At 42.9% G+C, this 19,093-nt stretch overlaps 1 protein-coding gene across 2 annotated transcripts; it reads left to right on the forward strand.

Annotated features, from left to right (window-relative positions):
- Positions 1 to 2,606: 2,606 nt before the first annotated feature.
- On the forward strand, positions 2,607 to 18,828 carry LOC133577565 (class I histocompatibility antigen, F10 alpha chain-like). 2 transcript variants are annotated; one of them, XM_061931533.2, is made up of 9 exons: positions 2,607 to 5,766; positions 8,813 to 8,877; positions 12,191 to 12,457; positions 12,698 to 12,976; positions 13,114 to 13,422; positions 13,587 to 13,691; positions 13,922 to 13,939; positions 16,667 to 16,715; positions 16,839 to 18,828. In XM_061931533.2, the coding sequence occupies exons 1-8, from the start codon at positions 5,585 to 5,587 to the stop codon at positions 16,699 to 16,701; spliced, it is 1,260 nt and encodes a 419-aa protein (XP_061787517.1). In that variant the 5' UTR covers positions 2,607 to 5,584; the 3' UTR covers positions 16,702 to 16,715; positions 16,839 to 18,828. The 2 variants fall into 2 exon arrangements, with proteins under 2 accessions (XP_061787517.1, XP_061787518.1); XM_061931534.1 differs by lacking the exon at positions 2,607 to 5,766 and adding an exon at positions 8,617 to 8,744.
- The last annotated feature ends 265 nt before the right edge of the window (positions 18,829 to 19,093 follow it).

Genomic DNA, 19,093 nt, shown 5'->3' on the forward strand with positions numbered 1-19,093 from the left:
TACATAGTGGGAAAAAATCCATTTATTTTCAAAATGTACAAACTGTCAACAGATGGCCAGTAAAAAAGATGATTAATGTTATTAATGTGTTGTATTTGTCATAGAACACCATGTGAGTTTGACTGTGATATCTAGCAGGGTTTGATGTTCTCTTCAAGACCCGACTGAAGACTGAATGACCTAAAATATTCACAGTGCAAGATGGTTGAACATAAAACAAAATAATACAAATGTTTCTTGTTTTGTTCTTCTTTCAGTGATTCACACACTGAAGTATTTCCACACTGCATCCTCTCAAGTTCCAAACTTCCCAGAGTTTGTGAGTGTTGGCTATGTTGATGACGTTCAGATTGTTCACTATGACAGTAGCCAAACAGGACTGGATGAACAAAATCACAGCAGAGCAGACAGACTACTGGGAGAGAGAAACAGACATCAATTATGGTGACGAATATGCCTACAAAAACAACATTGAAATTCTTTAGGAGCATTTCAACCAAACTGAAGGTTTGTTTATGTTGATCTTTCGATTATTCAAATACATTTGATGTACTCTTTTCATACTGTAGTAAAAACACATATTACTGCACTGATACTTGTCTCTGTCCATCCCATCTGTGTGTGTGTGTGTGTGTGTGTGTGTGTGTGTGTGTGTGTGTGTGTGTGTGTGTGTGTGTGTGTGTGTGTGTGTGTGTGTGTGTGTGTGTGTGTGTGTGTGTGTGTGTGTGTGTTAAACTCTGCTTGACATTACTTTGTGTGTCTCAGGTGTTCACATTGTCCAGAAGATGACCGGATGTGAATGGAATGATGAGACTGGTGAAGTTAAAGGTTGGTATCGGTTAAGTTATGATGGAGAAGATTTCATATCGTTGGACATGAAGACATGGACATGGACCGCATCAAGACAACAAGCTTTCCCCTCCAAACTCAAGTGGGACCAGGACAAACTTCTACTAGACTACTTTAAGTATTACTACACTGAGGAATGTCCTTCTTACTTGAAGAAGTATGTGAACTATGGGAAGGAGGTCCTAATGAGAACAGGTAGAAGCACACCTTTTAACTTGTTAGCACGCCCCCTATAGGAACATTACTGACATTACACTCTGTCTCTTTATACTCTTTTCTCTTTCTCTCCATCCACACCTTCTCCCCACGTTGTCTTCTGTTCACACGTGACATCACTTCCTGTGCAGAGCTTCCAGAGGTGTTCCTCCTCCAGAAGACGCCGTCCTCTCCGGTCAGCTGCATGGCGACAGGTTTCTACCCCGACACTGCCGACCTGTTCTGGAGGAAAGACGGCGAGCAGATCTTCGAGGACGTGGAGCACGGAGAGATACTCCCCAACCCTGACGGAACCTTCCAGATGACGGTGCACCTGAAAGTGGAGGTGACGTCCGACGTGGAGGGCAAGTACGAATGTGTGTTTCGGCTGTCTGGCGTCAAGGAGGACTTGGTCACCAAGCTGGAGAGAAGAAGCATCCTGAGCAACGCAAGCCATGAAGGTGAGAAAGACACTTTTAGTTGGAGATGTTTCCCATCACAAGTCCACGTGTCACCATTATTGATCCATGTCACCATGACAACACTTGACGTTTGCATGCAAAGTAGTCATGAAGGTTTCCTCTTCATGCTTTGTCACTCCACTCGTTCTTTTTGCTCTCAACAGAAAACTTGAGCGTCACCCTCGCTGCCACGGCGGCGGTCGTCGCTGTGTTGGCCGTCCTGGCGGCCATCATCATCGTCATGGTCAGGCGTCACAGAAACAGACAAGGTGAGGGACACCAATGTCCTCCGTCTTCTTCTTCTTCTTCTTGGTGCACTCAGTTGAGGCCGTGAGTCGATGCTTTCATCCGGGCTGCAAAGGTGCGGCCATGTTTTAGTTTCCTTCCAGCCAAACACTCAAAGATCCACAGAGACAGAGCACACACTCTCACATAGAAACACGGCGTGACGTGAGGGAAAAGTCCATTTCACCTTGTTTCTCTTTTGTTTCAGCCCAGTACGCTTCACCTGGTAAGTAAAACATATTTTCTTGAAGAAACAAAGCCGTGGTGAAGCAACACTCACATGAAGGTCTGGTGGAGACGTTTGTTACAAGTATAGCCTGACTCCTTCACAATAAAAGACCGTGGTTCCCTCCATCGGGTGTGACGTGACCGTCCTGTAAGCGCACGCAATACAAAGTGTGGCATATTTCACTTTTGACATGAGTCCTCATGATGAGGATCAGCCAAATGAGACATCAAGTGTGACATTCATGTTTGCTGACTCATCAAGAACGTATCCTAGTCAGGAAGTAGAAGTTGATGTTTCTAAGTCACACTTCAAAGATCTGATGTGAGTGATGAAGCACCGTCTGGATGTTCTTCCTTCACCAGTGAGATGTTTGCTTAGCGCCACTAACCGACTCACGGTGCGTTTGTCCCACAGCCCACACCTCTGAGTCGTTAATGGTTGAATGCTGAGTGAGACGCACACGGTGAGTTAGCTCACATGGACTGTTTGCACCTCCAAGTGTTCTTGGGACTTTGTGTGAAGATGATGTTCAACTCGGATTTATGTGTTTTTGTTGGGAATGTGCTGAGTCATCTTCTTCCTCCAGGATGCTTCGTGCACTGGAGGACCGAGAGATGTCTCCATCGCTGAAAGACGTCAACACACTTTGAGATCATGAGATGGAGATGTGCTTTGTTCTTCATCCGACTGCTCCTCACGTTATACCATGTATTCTTCTTTGGATGTTTGTGAAAAAGTACATTTCTCTCCATCCATCCATCTTCTTCCGCTTATCCGAGGTCGGGTCACGGGGGCAGCAGCCTAAGCAGGGAAGCCCAGACTTTCCTCTCCCCAGCCACTTCGTCCAGCTCTTCCCGGGGGATCCCGAGGCGTTCCCAGGCCAGCCGGGAGACATAGTCTTCCCAACGTGTCCTGGGTCTTCCCCGTGGCCTCCAACCGGTCGGACGTGCCCTAAACACCTCCCGAGGGAGGCGATCGGGTGGCATCCTGACCAGATGCCCGAACCACCTCATCTGGCTCCTCTCCATGTGGAGGAGCAGCGGCTTTACTTTGAGCTCCCTCCGGATGACAGAGCTTCTCACCCTATCTCTAAGGGAGAACCCCGCCACCCGGCGGAGGAAACTCACTTCGGCCGCTTGTACCCGTGATCTTGTCCTTTCGGTCATAACCCAAAGCTCATGACCATAGGTGAGGATGGGAACGTAGATCGACCGGTAAATTGAGAGTTTTGCCTTCCGGCTCAGCTCCTTCTTCACCACAACGGATCGATACAGCGTCCGCATTACTGGTGGAGGAGTTTTAGTACCTCGGAGTCTTGTTCACGAGTGAGGGAAGAGTGGATAGTGACATTTCTATCCATCCATCCATTTTCTACCACTTGTCCCACTTTATATACAGACATAATTTTATATTGCATTATTGTTTCTTTCGTTAACATTAGAGTACGTTCTGCAAAAAGGGAATCCTTAGAAACACACAGTTTATGGATAGGGACCCCGCAGTTAAAATAGACATCATCAATAATATACAAAATACAGTACAATACAATTCATTTCAAAATCTACCCACCCAATATCCATTTACAATTTCATACCGACCTACCACCAGGTTTGCATTTACAGAGAGGGAAGCTTTTACTCCACTGAATCAGTCTCGATATCTAATTATTCAGATTTTATTACAAGGTTCCATCTTGAATATTTGCGATAATCATACCATACATCAGTGGTCAAGACCAGAAATATGCGACCAATGTGAAATCCTCAGCCATGAGGGGTGTGCTAAATATACTAAGCATACCATAGCAATAGACTTAGCTTGAAACACTTTTTAAAAATGTTTAAAGAGTGTGATTCTTTTACAGAGCTGTCAATCTCATTCCAGATCACCGGGCTTCTACAGGCTATACTAAAGCTGGTACACTTTAGGCTTACTTCTGGTGTTATGTCCAAGAGAAGGAGTGGTTCTGGAATGGGCTGGCACAGTCTAGAATTTAATCCACGTACAAGCACTGTGGAATCTCTTAATTTAACTAAGTGTGGAACCTCTTAACTTAACTAAGTTTCAGGAGCTTGTACCCATAAAAAATGAGGATCGGAGGAAACATTAAACTATGCCCATTGTACAAAAGACTGTCTCTGTAACACTTGTTTAGACTTCTCCTTCAAAACTGCACTAAAACTAACACCCTCCCCCTTCCACAACCCCGGATTGTAAATAACCAAATGTAAATAATCAAATGTATTTCTAATGTATATACTTGTTCTTATGCTTTCTGAACTCACTATGTTCACTGTACATTTCCTACCAAGTCAGACCTACACTGTTTCAATGTCCATTTCTCTGATGATGCAATTGTTGATGACTGAAGTGCTGTTATCAACCAAACCCTCCTCATCCCACCCCCCGGATTGTAAATAATTAAAAGTATATACTCTGATGATGATCGTATATATTTGTACCATAAATTGATTTACGTGGATTACTTAAACAAGTTGAAAAACTTATTCGGGTGTTACCATTTAGTGGTCAATTGTACGGAATATGTACTGAACTGTGCAATCTACTAATACAAGTTTCAATCAAAAACCATAGGTCCTCTTTTCCCCGGACATGTCCTCTTTTGCGGGGCTGTCCAGGCGGGGTTTCTTACATGCCTCAAATGTCCAGTATTTTGAGTTAGGGTTGCGTGTATTTTCAATGTACGTCCAGGGTTAAGAAGGGGTTAAAAACAAAACAAATTGTGAAGGTGTGCACACGCAGCAACATTCGTGAGGGACGGGCAGAGACAGAGAGCGAGACAGTCGAGAGACAGACAGAACACGAGAGAAAAGCCGAAACGTAAATGCAACTTTACGTATGATTTGCGGGAAAAGTATCTGTGTTTTCGTCCTGGCCGTGACACATGGAGAGCAGAATGCACTGTGTGCAAAGCAGGAATGTATATATCTGTGGCAGATAAAGATCTACAAGCCCATATCTACATGACAAAGCACAAAACAGCTGTGCAGGGCGAGAGCTCGTCTGCTGTTTTTTGTTTAAATTTAGATAACTTGTTTTGAGGCATTATTTATGTTTAGATTATATACAAGAGGTTATTTTGAATATTTCTACCTCTGCACTTTTTTTTCTCCAAAACTGTGAATGTTACAGAATATAAGTGTGACTTATTTTGTTATACTGTCAACCAGAGGTGTGCACTCGAGTCACATGACTTGGACTCGAGTCAGACTCGAGTCATGAATTTGATGACTTTAGACTCGACTTGACAAAATGTAAAAAGACTTGCAACTCGACTTAGACTTTAACATCAATGACTTGTGACTTCACTTGGACTTGAGCCTTTTGAATTGACATGACTTGACATGACTTGCTACTTTCCCCAAAACCCAAAGATGAAAAAGTTATTCGGGAGCGCTCCGTATTTTTCATTGTGTACTTGTCTATCAGCGTTGCGTGTGTCAGCTGGTGTGGTCTCAGTACAACAGCCAATCAAATTAGATCTACTTTGTTTTCATCACACAGCATTCATCCAATCAAATTGCAGACAACCAACGAAGAAGACATGTCCAAACCACACGCCAGTGAACAAAAAATGATACCTAAAATAATTTTGTTTGGGTATAAAAATTACGAGGTGGTCAACACAAAACGGTTTGCAGTATGCAACACATGCGGTTCGAAAATGACTGATGGAGAGGCAACAACTTCCAACTTCGTCCGGCATTTGAAGTTGCACAAAGAACGGTAAGTTTTGAATGTAAGATAACGTTTATTGGCTAAGTAACGTGACTTTTATTTGCTGTGTAGTTAAATCAGTGAGGCTGTAAACTCACTGCTAACGTTATAACGTTATTGCAAACACGGGAATCTGTTGCAGTTCACTACCTTATTCATACTTTTTGTTCAGTGATTTTTTTTAAGCAGGGTTACGTTAGTCAATATATCACACGTAACGTTAGACGGCGGTCAGCAGCACCGCGTATTTTAGCCACCTAAAAAAAGACAAAAATAGTCAAATAAAGGTCAGTTAAAATGTATACTATATTATGAATATGTGTACCGTTTTAGCTAGCTTTCTGACATACTGTTGGTTGTTTACCTCAGTGGTCCCCAACCACCGGGCCGCGGCCCGGTACTGGTCCGTGGATCGATTGGTATCGGGCCGCACAATTTTTTTTTTTCTTTTTTCTTTTTTTAATTAAATCAACATAAAAAACACAAGATACACTTACAAGTAGTGCACCAACCCAAAACAACTCTCTCCCCCCTTTTGTTCTGGGCATTGAACATGAAGACTCTTCCTTCACTGTTCCGAGTGGCCATGAGAGTCTTGGCAGTGCCTGCCTCCAACAACTCTCTCCCCCCTTTTGTTCTGGGCATTGAACATGAAGACTCTTCCTTCACTGTTCCGAGTGGCCATGAGAGTCTTGGCAGTGCCTGCCTCCAGTGCTCCAGTGGAGCGAGTTTTCAGCCATGGTGGCATCATGGGACGGCGTGGCGCAGTGGAAGAATGGCCGTGCGCGACCCGAGGGTCCCTGGTTCAATCCCCACCTAGTACCAACCTCGTCATGTCCGTTGTGTCCTGAGCAAGACACTTCACCCTTGCTCCTGATGGGTGCTGGTTAGCGCCTTGCATGGCAGCTCCCTCCATCAGTGTGTGAATGTGTGTGTGAATGGGTAAATGTGGAAGTAGTGTCAAAGCGCTTTGAGTACCTTGAAGGTAGAAAAGCGCTATACAAGTACAACCCATTTATCATTTATCATTTATCATACTACACCCCCATCGTGCACAAATTACTGACAGACTCTTGGCTAATTTGGTCTTTTGCAAATGCAATGCAGCATAGGGCCCTGACATATAAAAAGTACAACTTTTTTGTTATGTTCACGTGTATGTCATGTTTTTTCAATGTTAACACTTTTGTACAAATAAGTACATTTGCACTTTATTTTTCAATGTGTTTGTTCTGTAAAGGAATGAGTTAATGTTTAAAATGACTGGTTAATAGTGCTATTATAAAGTGCAATGTCAGCACAATTTTCTTTCCTGCCATTTAAAATGCACTTGTTTTAATAAATAAATACAGCGTTTGAAAAGCATACACAATCTGTGTTAATATATTAGTCTGTGGTTAAAAGGACTTGAAAGGACTCGAAACTCAAAATGCAGGACTTAGGACTTGACTTGAGACTTTCCAGTCTTGACTTTGGACTTGACTCGGGGCTTGCCTGTCTTGACTCGGGACTTGACTCGGACTTGAGGGCAAAGACTTGAGACTTACTTGTGACTTGCAAAACAATGACTTGGTCCCACCTCTGCTGTCAACCAGTGTTGGCGTCAACACACTTTTTGTGTCTTTTTAACGCATTGAAATTATATTTTTGACAGATTTTTTTTTTTTTTTTTTTTTACCATAAGCTAATGTTTTTAAGGTCCACGGCACATTCCAAAAATATTATTAAAATAAACAAAAACATAACAAGAGTGAAATAAAAGCTTAAAGGTGAAATATAATTTAGAAAAAGTTGCAATGTTGACTAATAAAACAAAGCTGTTTTTTTTCTTCTTTCAAACGGTCATTGCTCAAAACATAATATTGAATCAAAATCAATGTTATTATGAATTATTGACCTATCAAAGGTTCCGATTACTTCACATCAAATATTCCATTTTGAAAAATATTTTTGGTGCAAGATTTTGCATATCTTGTGTGTTTGCCATAAAAAAACATAGTTTTGTTTGACAAAAAAGGGCGGAAAACAAACAAACAAAAAAACAACATACAAAAACCAAAACATTTTGAAATGAGGGATAGATCTGAAGTTGATGTAGACTCCAGAGATTTAAGTGTTAAATATAAAATGTATGTATGCCCCGGCACACCATTATCATCATTTCATCACCCAAGCAAAACACTTTTTACACTTTTATACTGAAATAAATACACCTACAACTTATTAAATAAAAACATAGAAAAAACTACCAGCAGTGGTAAAGTTTAGCTCCATGAAGGAAAGAAGAAAGTGAATGAATGTTTATAACTGAATACATTGACATTGTTTTCTTTTGTATTTTTTTTTTTAATGAATTAAGTAACGTTTATGACAACCTTTTTCCAAAACACAATATAGAATGTGAGATATAACAGGCTAATGCATACATTTGTCATTTGTTTTCAAAACACTTACAAAAATTTACTGTGGGGACCCCATTTTTATGACTTGATTGGGTGCCTGGAACCCCCTTTTGAAAGTTCCTAGCGCCAACACTGCTGTCAACAGAGGAGAAAAAAATGCTTTATTTAAATAAATATATTATTTATAAAGCAAGTTCGAGTATCATTGGCAAACTTTCACCTAGTCCCGGCCTTGGCACGCATATATGTGTCCTCTTTTTGGGATTTCAGAATATGGTCAGCCTAACGTTAACCAATTCATGGTAGGATGGCGGATGTTACAAGTTTGAAAAGCAAGTGCATTTAAAAAAAAAAATTTTTAACGACGAAATACTTCATAGTTCAGGCATTATTATTATTGGAAGACGTTTGTGAGCAGTAAACAAAAACGACTGATGAGGAAGTTCTGCTGCAAACTCGTCCTACTGGTTTTGGGCAAGACCGGTCACGTAATTTACCAGAAATCGAATCTGAAGGGCATCCACACTTCTGTCGGTCTTCTACCGCTTGTCTCTTTCGGGGTCGGAGGGAGCCGATAAACAATATGTAAACAGCCTCGACATTTTCCTTAGAAGCAAAACATTTTTTTTTTTTTCTAATTTTGTTGTTCTCAGATTCAACACAATGAATCCGATTTCCTGGTTTACTTTGGTCGCGCAAATTCACAGCGTTGCGGCTGGTAAGTCCACTTTTTTTCTATAAGTTTATAAACAATGTTTATAAATCCTCTTTGGGTTTTAACATATTGGACTTCTGTGAGTTTCTATTTGTTATTAATTCTAGTCATTCTTATCTTATTCAATGTCGTTATTTATGTCATCGTGATTTTTTAAAGACATATTTTATACTGTTGTTTTTATCACTGCACAAAATATCATGTCTTTTATTGTACTGTTGACAAACTTAACATGATTGTTTGCGTCGAGCTAACATGAATCCCTTCGGTGCTTTCATTGTTGTTTGACTGCTTAAACGTCGAAGACATTCTCTGACTTTCTTATCATCTTTAGACTGAGACTACTGAGATACATCAACTATATATAAAATAAAAAATATATATATATTTTTAATTCAGTTAAAATTAACAAAAATCACTTAGAAAAATACAAACTTTCATTTTAATTTAACCTTCTGTGCCAGTGGCAGAAACTAATTAAGTGTAGTAACATCATCTCGCTCCTCTCTGAGCTGCCACCTTACCGTGGTAGAGGAGTTTGCGTGTCCCAATGATCCTAGGAGCTATGTTGTCCAGGGGCTTCCATGCCCCCTGGTAGGGTCTCCCAAGACAAACAGGTCCTAGGTGAGGGATCAGACAAAGAGCAGCTTGAAGACTTCTATGGAAATACAAGAACCGAGACTCAGATTTCCCTCGCCCGGACGCGGGTCACCGGGGCCCCCCTCTGGAGCCAGGCCCGGAGTTGGGGCACGACGGCGAGCGCCTGGTGGCCGGGCCTGTCCCCATGGGGCCCGGCTGGGCAAAGCCCGAAGAGGCAACGTGTGTCTCCCCTCCAATGGGTTCACCACCCATAGCAGGGGCCATAGAGGTCGGGTGCAATGTGAGCTGGGCGGAAGCCAAAGTCAGTGCACTCGGCGGTCCGATCCTCGGCTACAGAAGCTAGCTCTTGGGACGTGGAATGTCACCTCGCGGGGGGGAAGGAGCCTGAGCTAGTGCGCGAGGTGGAGAAGTTCCGGCTGGATATAGTCGGACTCACCTTGACGCACAGCAAGGGCTCTGGAACCAGTTCTCTCGAGAGGGGCTGGACTCTCTTCCACACTGGCGTTGCACGCAGTGAGAGGCGACGGACTGGGGTAGCAATTCTCGTTGCCTCCCGGTTTAAAGCCTGCACGTTGGAGTTCAACCCGGTGGACGAGAGGGTAGCTTTCCTCCGCCTTCGGGTGGGGAGATGGGTCCTGACTGTTGTTTGTGCTTACGCACCAAATAGCAGTTCAGAATACCCACCCTTTTTGGATACACTCGAGGAAGTACTGGAAAGTGCTCCCCGGGTGATTCCCTTGTCCTACTGGGGGACTTCAACGCTCATGTTGGCAACGACAGCGAAACCTGGAGAGGCGTGATCGGGAAGAATGGCCGCCCGGATCTGAACCCGAGTGGTGTTTTGTTATTGGACTTTTGTGCTCGTCACAGATTGTCCATAACGAACACCATGTTCAAACATAAGGGTGTCCATATGTGCACTTGGCACCAGGACACCCTAGGCCGCAGTTCCATGATCGACTTTGTAGTTGTGTCATCGGATTTGCGGCCTCATGTTTTGGACACTCGGGTGAAGAGAGGGGCGGAGCTTTCTACCGATCACCACCTGGTGGTGAGTTGGCTGCGATGGTGGGGGAGGATGCCGTACAGACCTGGCAGGCCCAAACGCATTGTGAGGATCTGCTGGGAATGTCTAGCAGAGTCTTCTGTCAGAGAAAGTTTCAATTCCCACCTCCAGAAGAACTTTGAACATGTCACGAGGGAGGTGCTAGACATTGAGTCTGAGTGGACCATGTTCCGCACCTCTATTGTCGAGGCGGCTGATTGGAGCTGTGGCCGCAAGGTAGTTGGTGCCCGTCGTAGCGGTAATCCTAGAACCCGCTGGTGGACACCAGCGGTGAAGGATGTCGTCAAGCTGAAGAAAGAGTCCTATCGGGTTCTTTTGACTCATAGGACTCCGGAGGCAGTGGACAGGTACCGACGGGCCAAGCGTTGTGCGGCTTCAGCGGTCGCGCAGGCAAAAACTCGGACATGGGAGGAGTTCGGAGAAGCCATGGAAAACGACTTCCGGACAGCTTCGAAGCGATTCTGGACCACCATCCGCCGCCTCAGGAAGGGGCAGCAGTGCACTGTCAACAACGTGTATGGTGAGGATGGTGTTCTGCTGACCTCGACTGTGAATGTTGTGGATCAGTAGACAGAATACTTCGAAGACCTCTTTAATCCCACCAACACGTCTTCCTATGAGGAAGCAGTTCCTGGGGAATCTGTGGTGGGCTATCCTATTTCTGGGGCTGAGATTGCTGAGGTAGTTAAAAAGCTCCACAGTGGCAAGGCCCCGGAGGTGGATGAGATACTCCCGGAGTTCCTTAAGGCTCTGGATGCTGTGGGGCTGTCTTGGTTGACAAGACTCTGCAGCATTGCGTGGACATCGGGGGGGGGGGGGGGGGGGGGGGTCCGTTGTGGTGAAGAAGGAGCTGAGCCGGAAGGCAAAGCTCTTAATTTACCAGTCCATCTACGTTCCCATCCTCACCTATGGTCATGAGCTTTGGGTTATGACCGAAAGGACAAGATCACGGGTACAAGCGGCCAAAATGAGTTTCCCCCGCCGGGTGGCGGGGCTCTTTCTTAGAGATAGGGTGAGAAGCCGCTGTTCCTCCACATCGAGAGGAGCCAGATGAGGTGGTTCGGGCATCTGGTCAGGATGCCACCCGAACGCTTCCCTAGGGAGGTGTTTAGGGCACGTCCGACCGGTAAGAGGCCACGGGGAAGACCCAGAACACATTGGGAAGACTATGTCTCCCGGCTGGCCTGGGAACGCCTCGGGATACCCCGGGAAGAGCTGGACGAAGTGGCTGGGGAGAGGGAAGTCTGGGCTTCCCTGCTTAGGCTGCTGACCTCGGATAAGCGGAAGAAAATGGATGGATGGAACATCATCTCGCCACAGGATGTCAGTAAGAGTCGACATCAGACGGTCAGAACGGGTTGTGTTAAACTTTGTTGTACGAGAAATTTATCAACCTACATAGTGGAAAAAAATCCATTTATTTTCAAAATGTACAAACTGTCAACAGATGGCCAGTAAAAAAGATGATTAATGTTATTAATGTGTTGTATTTGTCATAGAACACCATGTGAGTTTGACTGTGATATCTAGCAGTTTGATGTTCTCTTCAAGACCCGACTGAAGACTGAATGACCTAAAATATTCACAGTGCAAGATGGTTGAACATAAAACAAAATAATACAAATGTTTCTTGTTTTGTTCTTCTTTCAGTGATTCACACACTGAAGTATTTCCACACTGCATCCTCTCAAGTTCCAAACTTCCCAGAGTTTGTGAGTGTTGGTTATGTTGATGATGTTCAGATTGTTCACTATGACAGCAACAGCAGGAAAACAGTAGCCAAACAGGACTGGATGAACAAAATCACAGCAGAGCAGACAGACTACTGGGAGAGAGAAACAAAGATCAATTATGGTGACGAATATGTCTACAAAAATGACATTGAAATTCTTAAAAAGCGTTTCAACCAAACTGAAGGTTTGTTTATGTTGAACTTTCGATTATTCAAATATATTTGATGTACTCTTTTCATACTGTAGTAAAAACACATATTACTGCACTGATACTTGTCTCTGTCCATCCCATCTCTGTGTGTGTGTGTGTGTGTGTGTGTGTGTGTGTGTGTGTGTGTGTGTGTGTGTGTGTGTGTGTGTGTGTGTGTGTGTGTGTGTGTGTGTGTGTGTTAAACTCTGCTTGACAACACTTTGTGTGTCTCAGGTGTTCACATTGTCCAGAAGATGACTGGATGTGAATGGAATAATGAGACTGATGAAGTTAAAGGTTGGTATCAGTTAAGTTATGATGGAGAAGATTTCCTATCATTGGACATGAAGACATGGACATGGACCGCATCAAGACAACAAGCTTTCCCCTCCAAACTCAAGTGGGACCAGGACAAACTTCTACTAGACTACATAAAGTATTACTACACTGAGGAATGTCCTTCTTACTTGAAGAAGTATGTGAACTATGGGAAGGAGGTCCTAATGAGAACAGGTAGAAGCACACCTTTTAAATTGTTAGCACTCCCCCTGTAGGAACATTACTGACATTACACTCTTTTCCCTTTCTCTCCATCCACACCTTCTCCCCACAATGTCTTCTGTTCACACGTGACATCACTTCCTGTGCAGAGCTTCCAGAGGTGTTCCTCCTCCAGAAGAGGCCGTCCTCTCCGGTCAGCTGCATGGCGACAGGTTTCTACCCCGACACTGCCGACCTGTTCTGGAGGAAAGACGGCGAGCAGATCTTCGAGGACGTGGAGCACGGAGAGATACTCCCCAACTCTGACGGAACCTTCCAGATGACGGTGCACCTGAAAGCGGAGGTGACGGCCGACGTGGAGGGCAAGTACGAATGTGTGTTTCGGCTGTCTGGCGTCAAGGAGGACTTGGTCACCAAGCTGGAGAGAAGAAGCATCCTGAGCAACGCAAGCCATGAAGGTGAGAAATACACTTTTAGTTGGAGATGTTTCCCATCACAAGTCCACGTGTCACCATTATTGGTCCATGTCACCATGACAACGCTTGACGTTTGCATGCAAAGTAGTCATGAAGGTTTCCTCTTCATGCTTTGTCACTCCACTCGTTCTTTTTGCTCTCAACAGACAACTTGAGCATGGCCCTCGCTACCACGGCAGCGGTTGTTGCTGTGGCGGCCGTCCTGGCGGCCATCATCATCGTCATGGTCAGGCGTCACAGAAACAGACAAGGTGAGGGACACCAATGTCCTCCGTCTTCTTCTTCTTCTTCTTCTTCTTGGTGCACTCAGTTGAGGCCGTGAGTCGATGCTTTCATCCAGGCTGCAAAGGTGCGGCCGTGTTTTAGTTTCCTTCCAGCCAAACACTCAAAGATCCACAGAGACAGAGCACACACTCTCGCATAGAAACACGGCGTGACGTGAGGGAAAAGTCCATTTCACCTTGTTTCTCTTTTGTTTCAGCCCAGTACGCTTCACCTGGTAAGTAAAACATATTTTCTTGAAGAAACAAAGCCGTGGTGAAGCATCACTCACATGAAGGTCTGATGGAGACGTTTGTTACAAGTATAGCCTGACTCCTTCACAATAAAAGACCGTGGTTCCCTCCATCGGGTGTGACGTGACCGTCCTGTAAGCGCACGCAATACAAAGTGTGGCATATCTCACTTTTGACATGAGTCCTCATGATGAGGATCAGCCAAATGAGACATCAAGTGTGACATTCATGTTTGCTGACTCATCAAGAACGTATCCTAGTCAGGAAGTACAAACCCTGTTTCCATATGAGTTGGGAAATTGTGTTAGATGTAAATATAAACGGAATACAATGATTTGCAAATCCTTTTCAACCCATATTCAATTGAATGCACTACAAAGACAAGATATTTGATGTTCAAACTCATAAGCTATATGTTTTTTTTGCAAATAATAATTAACTTAGAATTTCATGGCTGCAACACATGCCAAAGTAGTTGGGAAAGAGCATGTTCACCACTGTGTTACATGGCCTTTCCTTTTAACAACACTCAGTAAACGTTTGGGAACTGAGGAGACACATTTTTTAAAGGGGAACATTATCACCAGACCTATGTAAGCGTCAATATATACCTTGATGTTGCAGAAAAGACCATATATTTTTTTAACCGATTTCCGAACTCTAAATGGGTGAATTTTGGCAAATTAAACGCCTTTCTACTATTCGCTCTCGGAAGTAATCCGCCATTTTCTCACTTTCGTCGGTGTGTTGTCGGAGGGTGTAACAACACGAACAGGGACAGATTCAAGTTGCACCAGTGGCCAAAGATGCGAAAGTGGCAAGAAATTGGACGAAATTTGTTCAAAATACGAGGGTGTGGGGAAAGCCGACGAAATGGTCAGTCGTTTGTTCCGCACACTTTACCGACGAAAGATATGCTCCGACAGAGATGGCAAGAATGTGTGGATATCCTGCGACACTCAAAGCAGATGCATTTCCAACGATAAAGTCAAAGAAATCTGCCGCCAGACCCCCATTGAATCTGCCGGAGTGTGTGAGCTATTCAGGGACAAAGGACCTCGGTAGCACGGCAAGCAATGGCGGCAGTTTGTTCCCGCAGACGAGCGAGCTAAACCCCCTGGATGTCTTGGCTCACACCGTCCCTTATGCCACCGAAAATGATCAAGAGAAGAATATCGACCCTAGCTTCCCTGGCCTGCTGACATCAACCCCAAAACTGGACAGATCAGCTTTCAGGAAAAGAGAGCGGATGAGGGTATGTCTACAGAATTTATTAATTGATGAAAACTTTATTCATTACTCGCGGTTTTACGTAAATTATTATACATAAACTGTGTTTTACCAATAATTTAGCTTAAAAACATTTATTTTTTTCAATCATTCGAGTACATTTGGGTAGTCTTGTGTAATGCAGTATTTTGTGTCTATTTAGGTATGGTTAACCTGAGTGCTGAAATCGTGGAAAAATATATGTTCTTAGCGCGCCTGAAATGGGCTGTCTGCACTCTCAAAGTGCATGTTGTTGCCAAATGTATTTCATATGCTGTAAACCTAGTTCATAGTTGTTAGTAATTATCTTATCAGTGTTAAGCCGCTGAAATCCGAGTCTGAATCCGAGCTAATGTCGCTATACCTTGCTGTTTGTTTGTATTGGCATCACTGTGTGACGTCACAGGAAAATGGACGGGTGTATATAACGATGGTTAAAATCAGGCACTTTGAAGCTTTTTTTAGGGATATTGCGTGATGGGTAAAATTTTGAAAAAAACTTCGAAAAATAAAATAAGCCACTGGGAACTGATTTTTAATGGTTTTAACCCTTCTTGTGATAATGTTCCCCTTTAAGCTTCTCAGGTGGAATTCTTTCCCATTCTTGCTTGATGTACAACTTAAGTTGTTCAACAGTCCAGGGGTCTCCGTTGTGGTATTTTAGGCTTCATAATGCGCCACACATTTTCAATGTGGGACAGGTCTGGACTACAAGCAGGCCAGTCTAGTACCCGCACTCTTTTACTATGAAGCCACGTTGATGTAACACGTGGCATTGGCTTTGATTCTCTGAACCCTTTGATGATATTACGGACCGTAGATGGTGAAATCCCTAAATTTCCTTGCAACAGCTGCTTGAGAAAGGTTTTTCTTACACTGTTCAAGAATTTGCTCACACATTTGTTGACAAAGTGGTGACTCTCGCCCCATCCTTGTTTGTGAATGACTGAACATTTCATGGAATCTACTTTTATACCCAATCATGGCACCCACCTGTTCCCAATTTGCCTGTTCACCTGTGGGATGTTCCAAATAATTGTTTGATGAGCATTCCTCAACTTTATCAGTATTTATTGCCACCTTTCCCAACTTCTTTGTCATGTGTTGCTGGCATCAAATTCTAAAGTTAATGATTATTTGCAAAAGAAAAAAAGTTTATGAGTTTGAACATCAAATATGTTGTCTTTGTAGCATATTCAACTGAATATGGGTTGAAAATGATTTGCAAATCATTGTATTTTGTTTGTATTTACATCCAACACAATTTCCCAACTCATATGGAAACAGGGTTTGTAGAAGAGCAGCACTCTGCTTCTTGATGTTTCTAAGTCACACTTCAAAGATCTGATGTGAGTGATGAAGCACCGTCTGGATGTTCTTCCTTCACCAGTGAGATGTTTGCTTAGCGCCACTAACCGACTCACGGTGCGTTTGTCCCACAGCCCACACCTCTGAGTCGTTAATGGTTGAAGGCTGAGTGAGACGCACACGGTGAGTTAGCTCACATGGACTGTTTGCACCTCCGAGTGTTCTTGGGACTTTGTGTGAAGATGATGTTCAACTCGGATTCATGTGTTTTTGTTGGGAATGTGCTGAGTCATCTTCTTCCTCCAGGATGCTTCGTGCACTGGAGGACCGAGAGATGTCTCCATCGCTGAAAGACGTCAACACACTTTGAGATCATGAGATGGAGATGTGCTTTGTTCTTCATCCGACTGCTCCTCACGTTATACCATGTATTCTTCTTTGGATGTTTGTGAAAAAGTAAATTTCTATCCATCCATCCATTTTCTACCACTTGTCCCACTTTATATACAGACATAATTTTATATTGCATTATTGTTTCTTTCGTTAACATTAGAGTACGTTCTGCAAAAAGGGAATCCTTAGAAACGCACAGTTTATGGATAGGGACCCCGCAGTTAAAATAGACATCATCAATAATATACAAAATACAGTACAATACAATTAATTTCAAAATCTACCCACCCAATATCCATTTACAATTTCATACCAACCTACCACCAGGTTTGCATTTACAGAGAGGGAAGCTTTTAATCCACTGAATCAGTCTCGATATCTAATTATTCAGATTTTATTACAAGGTTGCATCTTGAATATTTGCGATAATCATACCATACATCAGTGGTCAAGACCAGAAATTCGGACCAATGTGAAATCCTCAGCCATGAGGGGTGTGCTAAATATACTAAGCATACCATAGCAATACATTTAGCTTGAAACACTTTTAAAATGTTTAGAGAATGTGATTCTTTTACAGAGCTGTCAATCTCATTCCAGATCACCGGGCTTCTACAGGCTACACTAAAGCTGGTACACTTTAGACTTACTTCTGGTGTTATGTCTATGAGAAGGAGTGGTTCTGGAATGAGCTGGCAGAGTCTAGAATTTAATCCACGTACAAGCACTGTGGAATCTCTTCATTTAACTAAGTTTCGGGAGCTTGTACCCATAAAAAATGAGGATCTGAGAGAACATTAAACTATGCCCATTGTACAAAAGACTGTCTCTGTAACACTTGTTTAGCAAATAACACGTACAACTTTCTTGTGAAGACCATCCAGTTTTTTAAGATGACTGGGCTACGTGTTACACCATACGACATTGCAATAGTTTATATGTGGTTCAAATAAAGTCCGATACAGAATTAGGAAGAAAGTTCCTCCATTTTGAGAGTACACCGACATATTTAGATAATTAATTCATTAAATATTCAATGTGTTTTTTAAAATGTAATAATCCATCTATGTGTACTCCAAGGAATTGTGTGCTCTCAACTCTCTCAATTGCTTTACCATTTGTTTCAATCAGTATCTTACCAATTTTTTACGAGTTCTATTTGAATGAAACACAATAAAATGTGTTTTGTTTATATTTCAGGATCATTTATTACATTTGAGCCAATTATCTACTTTGACTAATTCACTATTGACAATAGTTTGAAGGCTGCCAGGATTTCTTTGTACATAAATAAATTGGTGTCATCGGAAAGAAATTCTTTGTGAAGAATAATTGATGAGTTCACAAAGTCATTTATATATATTATAAAAAAAAGTGGTCCCAATATGGAGCCTTGTGGAACACCACGTTATCATTTTCTTGGAGATTTGCTGTTATACTGTATATTTGCACATATTGCCCCCTTTCATATAAATAACTTTTGAACCAAACAAGTGCAACCCCCCTGACACCATAATGTTGCAATGTACTCAATACAATTTCAAAAGCAATGGAATCAAATGCTTTTGATAAATCAAATAAAACACTGATTCCACACTCAGCGTCAATTTTTTTTCTTCCAATTAGATCAAGGATTGCTATACAGGTGGTTTTCTTCTTCCTGAAGCCATGTTGGGATGGGATGAGTATATTTAGTTTCTCCAAGTAGCTGCTTTAAAATAAGACGTTTGGATCAAACATTGGTTGCTATGAAATCCTTCGGGTGTTGTTTGGATCAAACATCGGTTGCTATGAAATCATTCGGGGTTGACATCATGACAAGGATTTCCTTTTTCTTTGAATCACCGCTGCTTATGATCAATATCACATTGTTATCTCTGTCAATAAATCTGTTTGTTCTCCACCGGCCTCGCACTGTCATCAAGCAGCGCCATGGCCAAGACCAAAAAAACTGCCAACGAACCTTTGATACAAGACTGTCAGAAGCAGGGAGGTCAGATGTTTCTAGTCATTGTTCAGCAACGTAACAAACATCTCAGGAGGACTTTTGTTTAGAGAAACATCCAAAGCAGAATATTTGCACCTCCATGTTGGAATCCTATTTACCATTTCTCTGCCTCCAAACATATCGAGTCCACTTGATGCCAAAGAGCTCACTTTTGGTGTCA

Source organism: Nerophis lumbriciformis, linkage group LG37 (assembly GCF_033978685.3).
Source record: "Nerophis lumbriciformis linkage group LG37, RoL_Nlum_v2.1, whole genome shotgun sequence".
NCBI lineage: Eukaryota > Metazoa > Chordata > Actinopteri > Syngnathiformes > Syngnathidae > Nerophis > Nerophis lumbriciformis.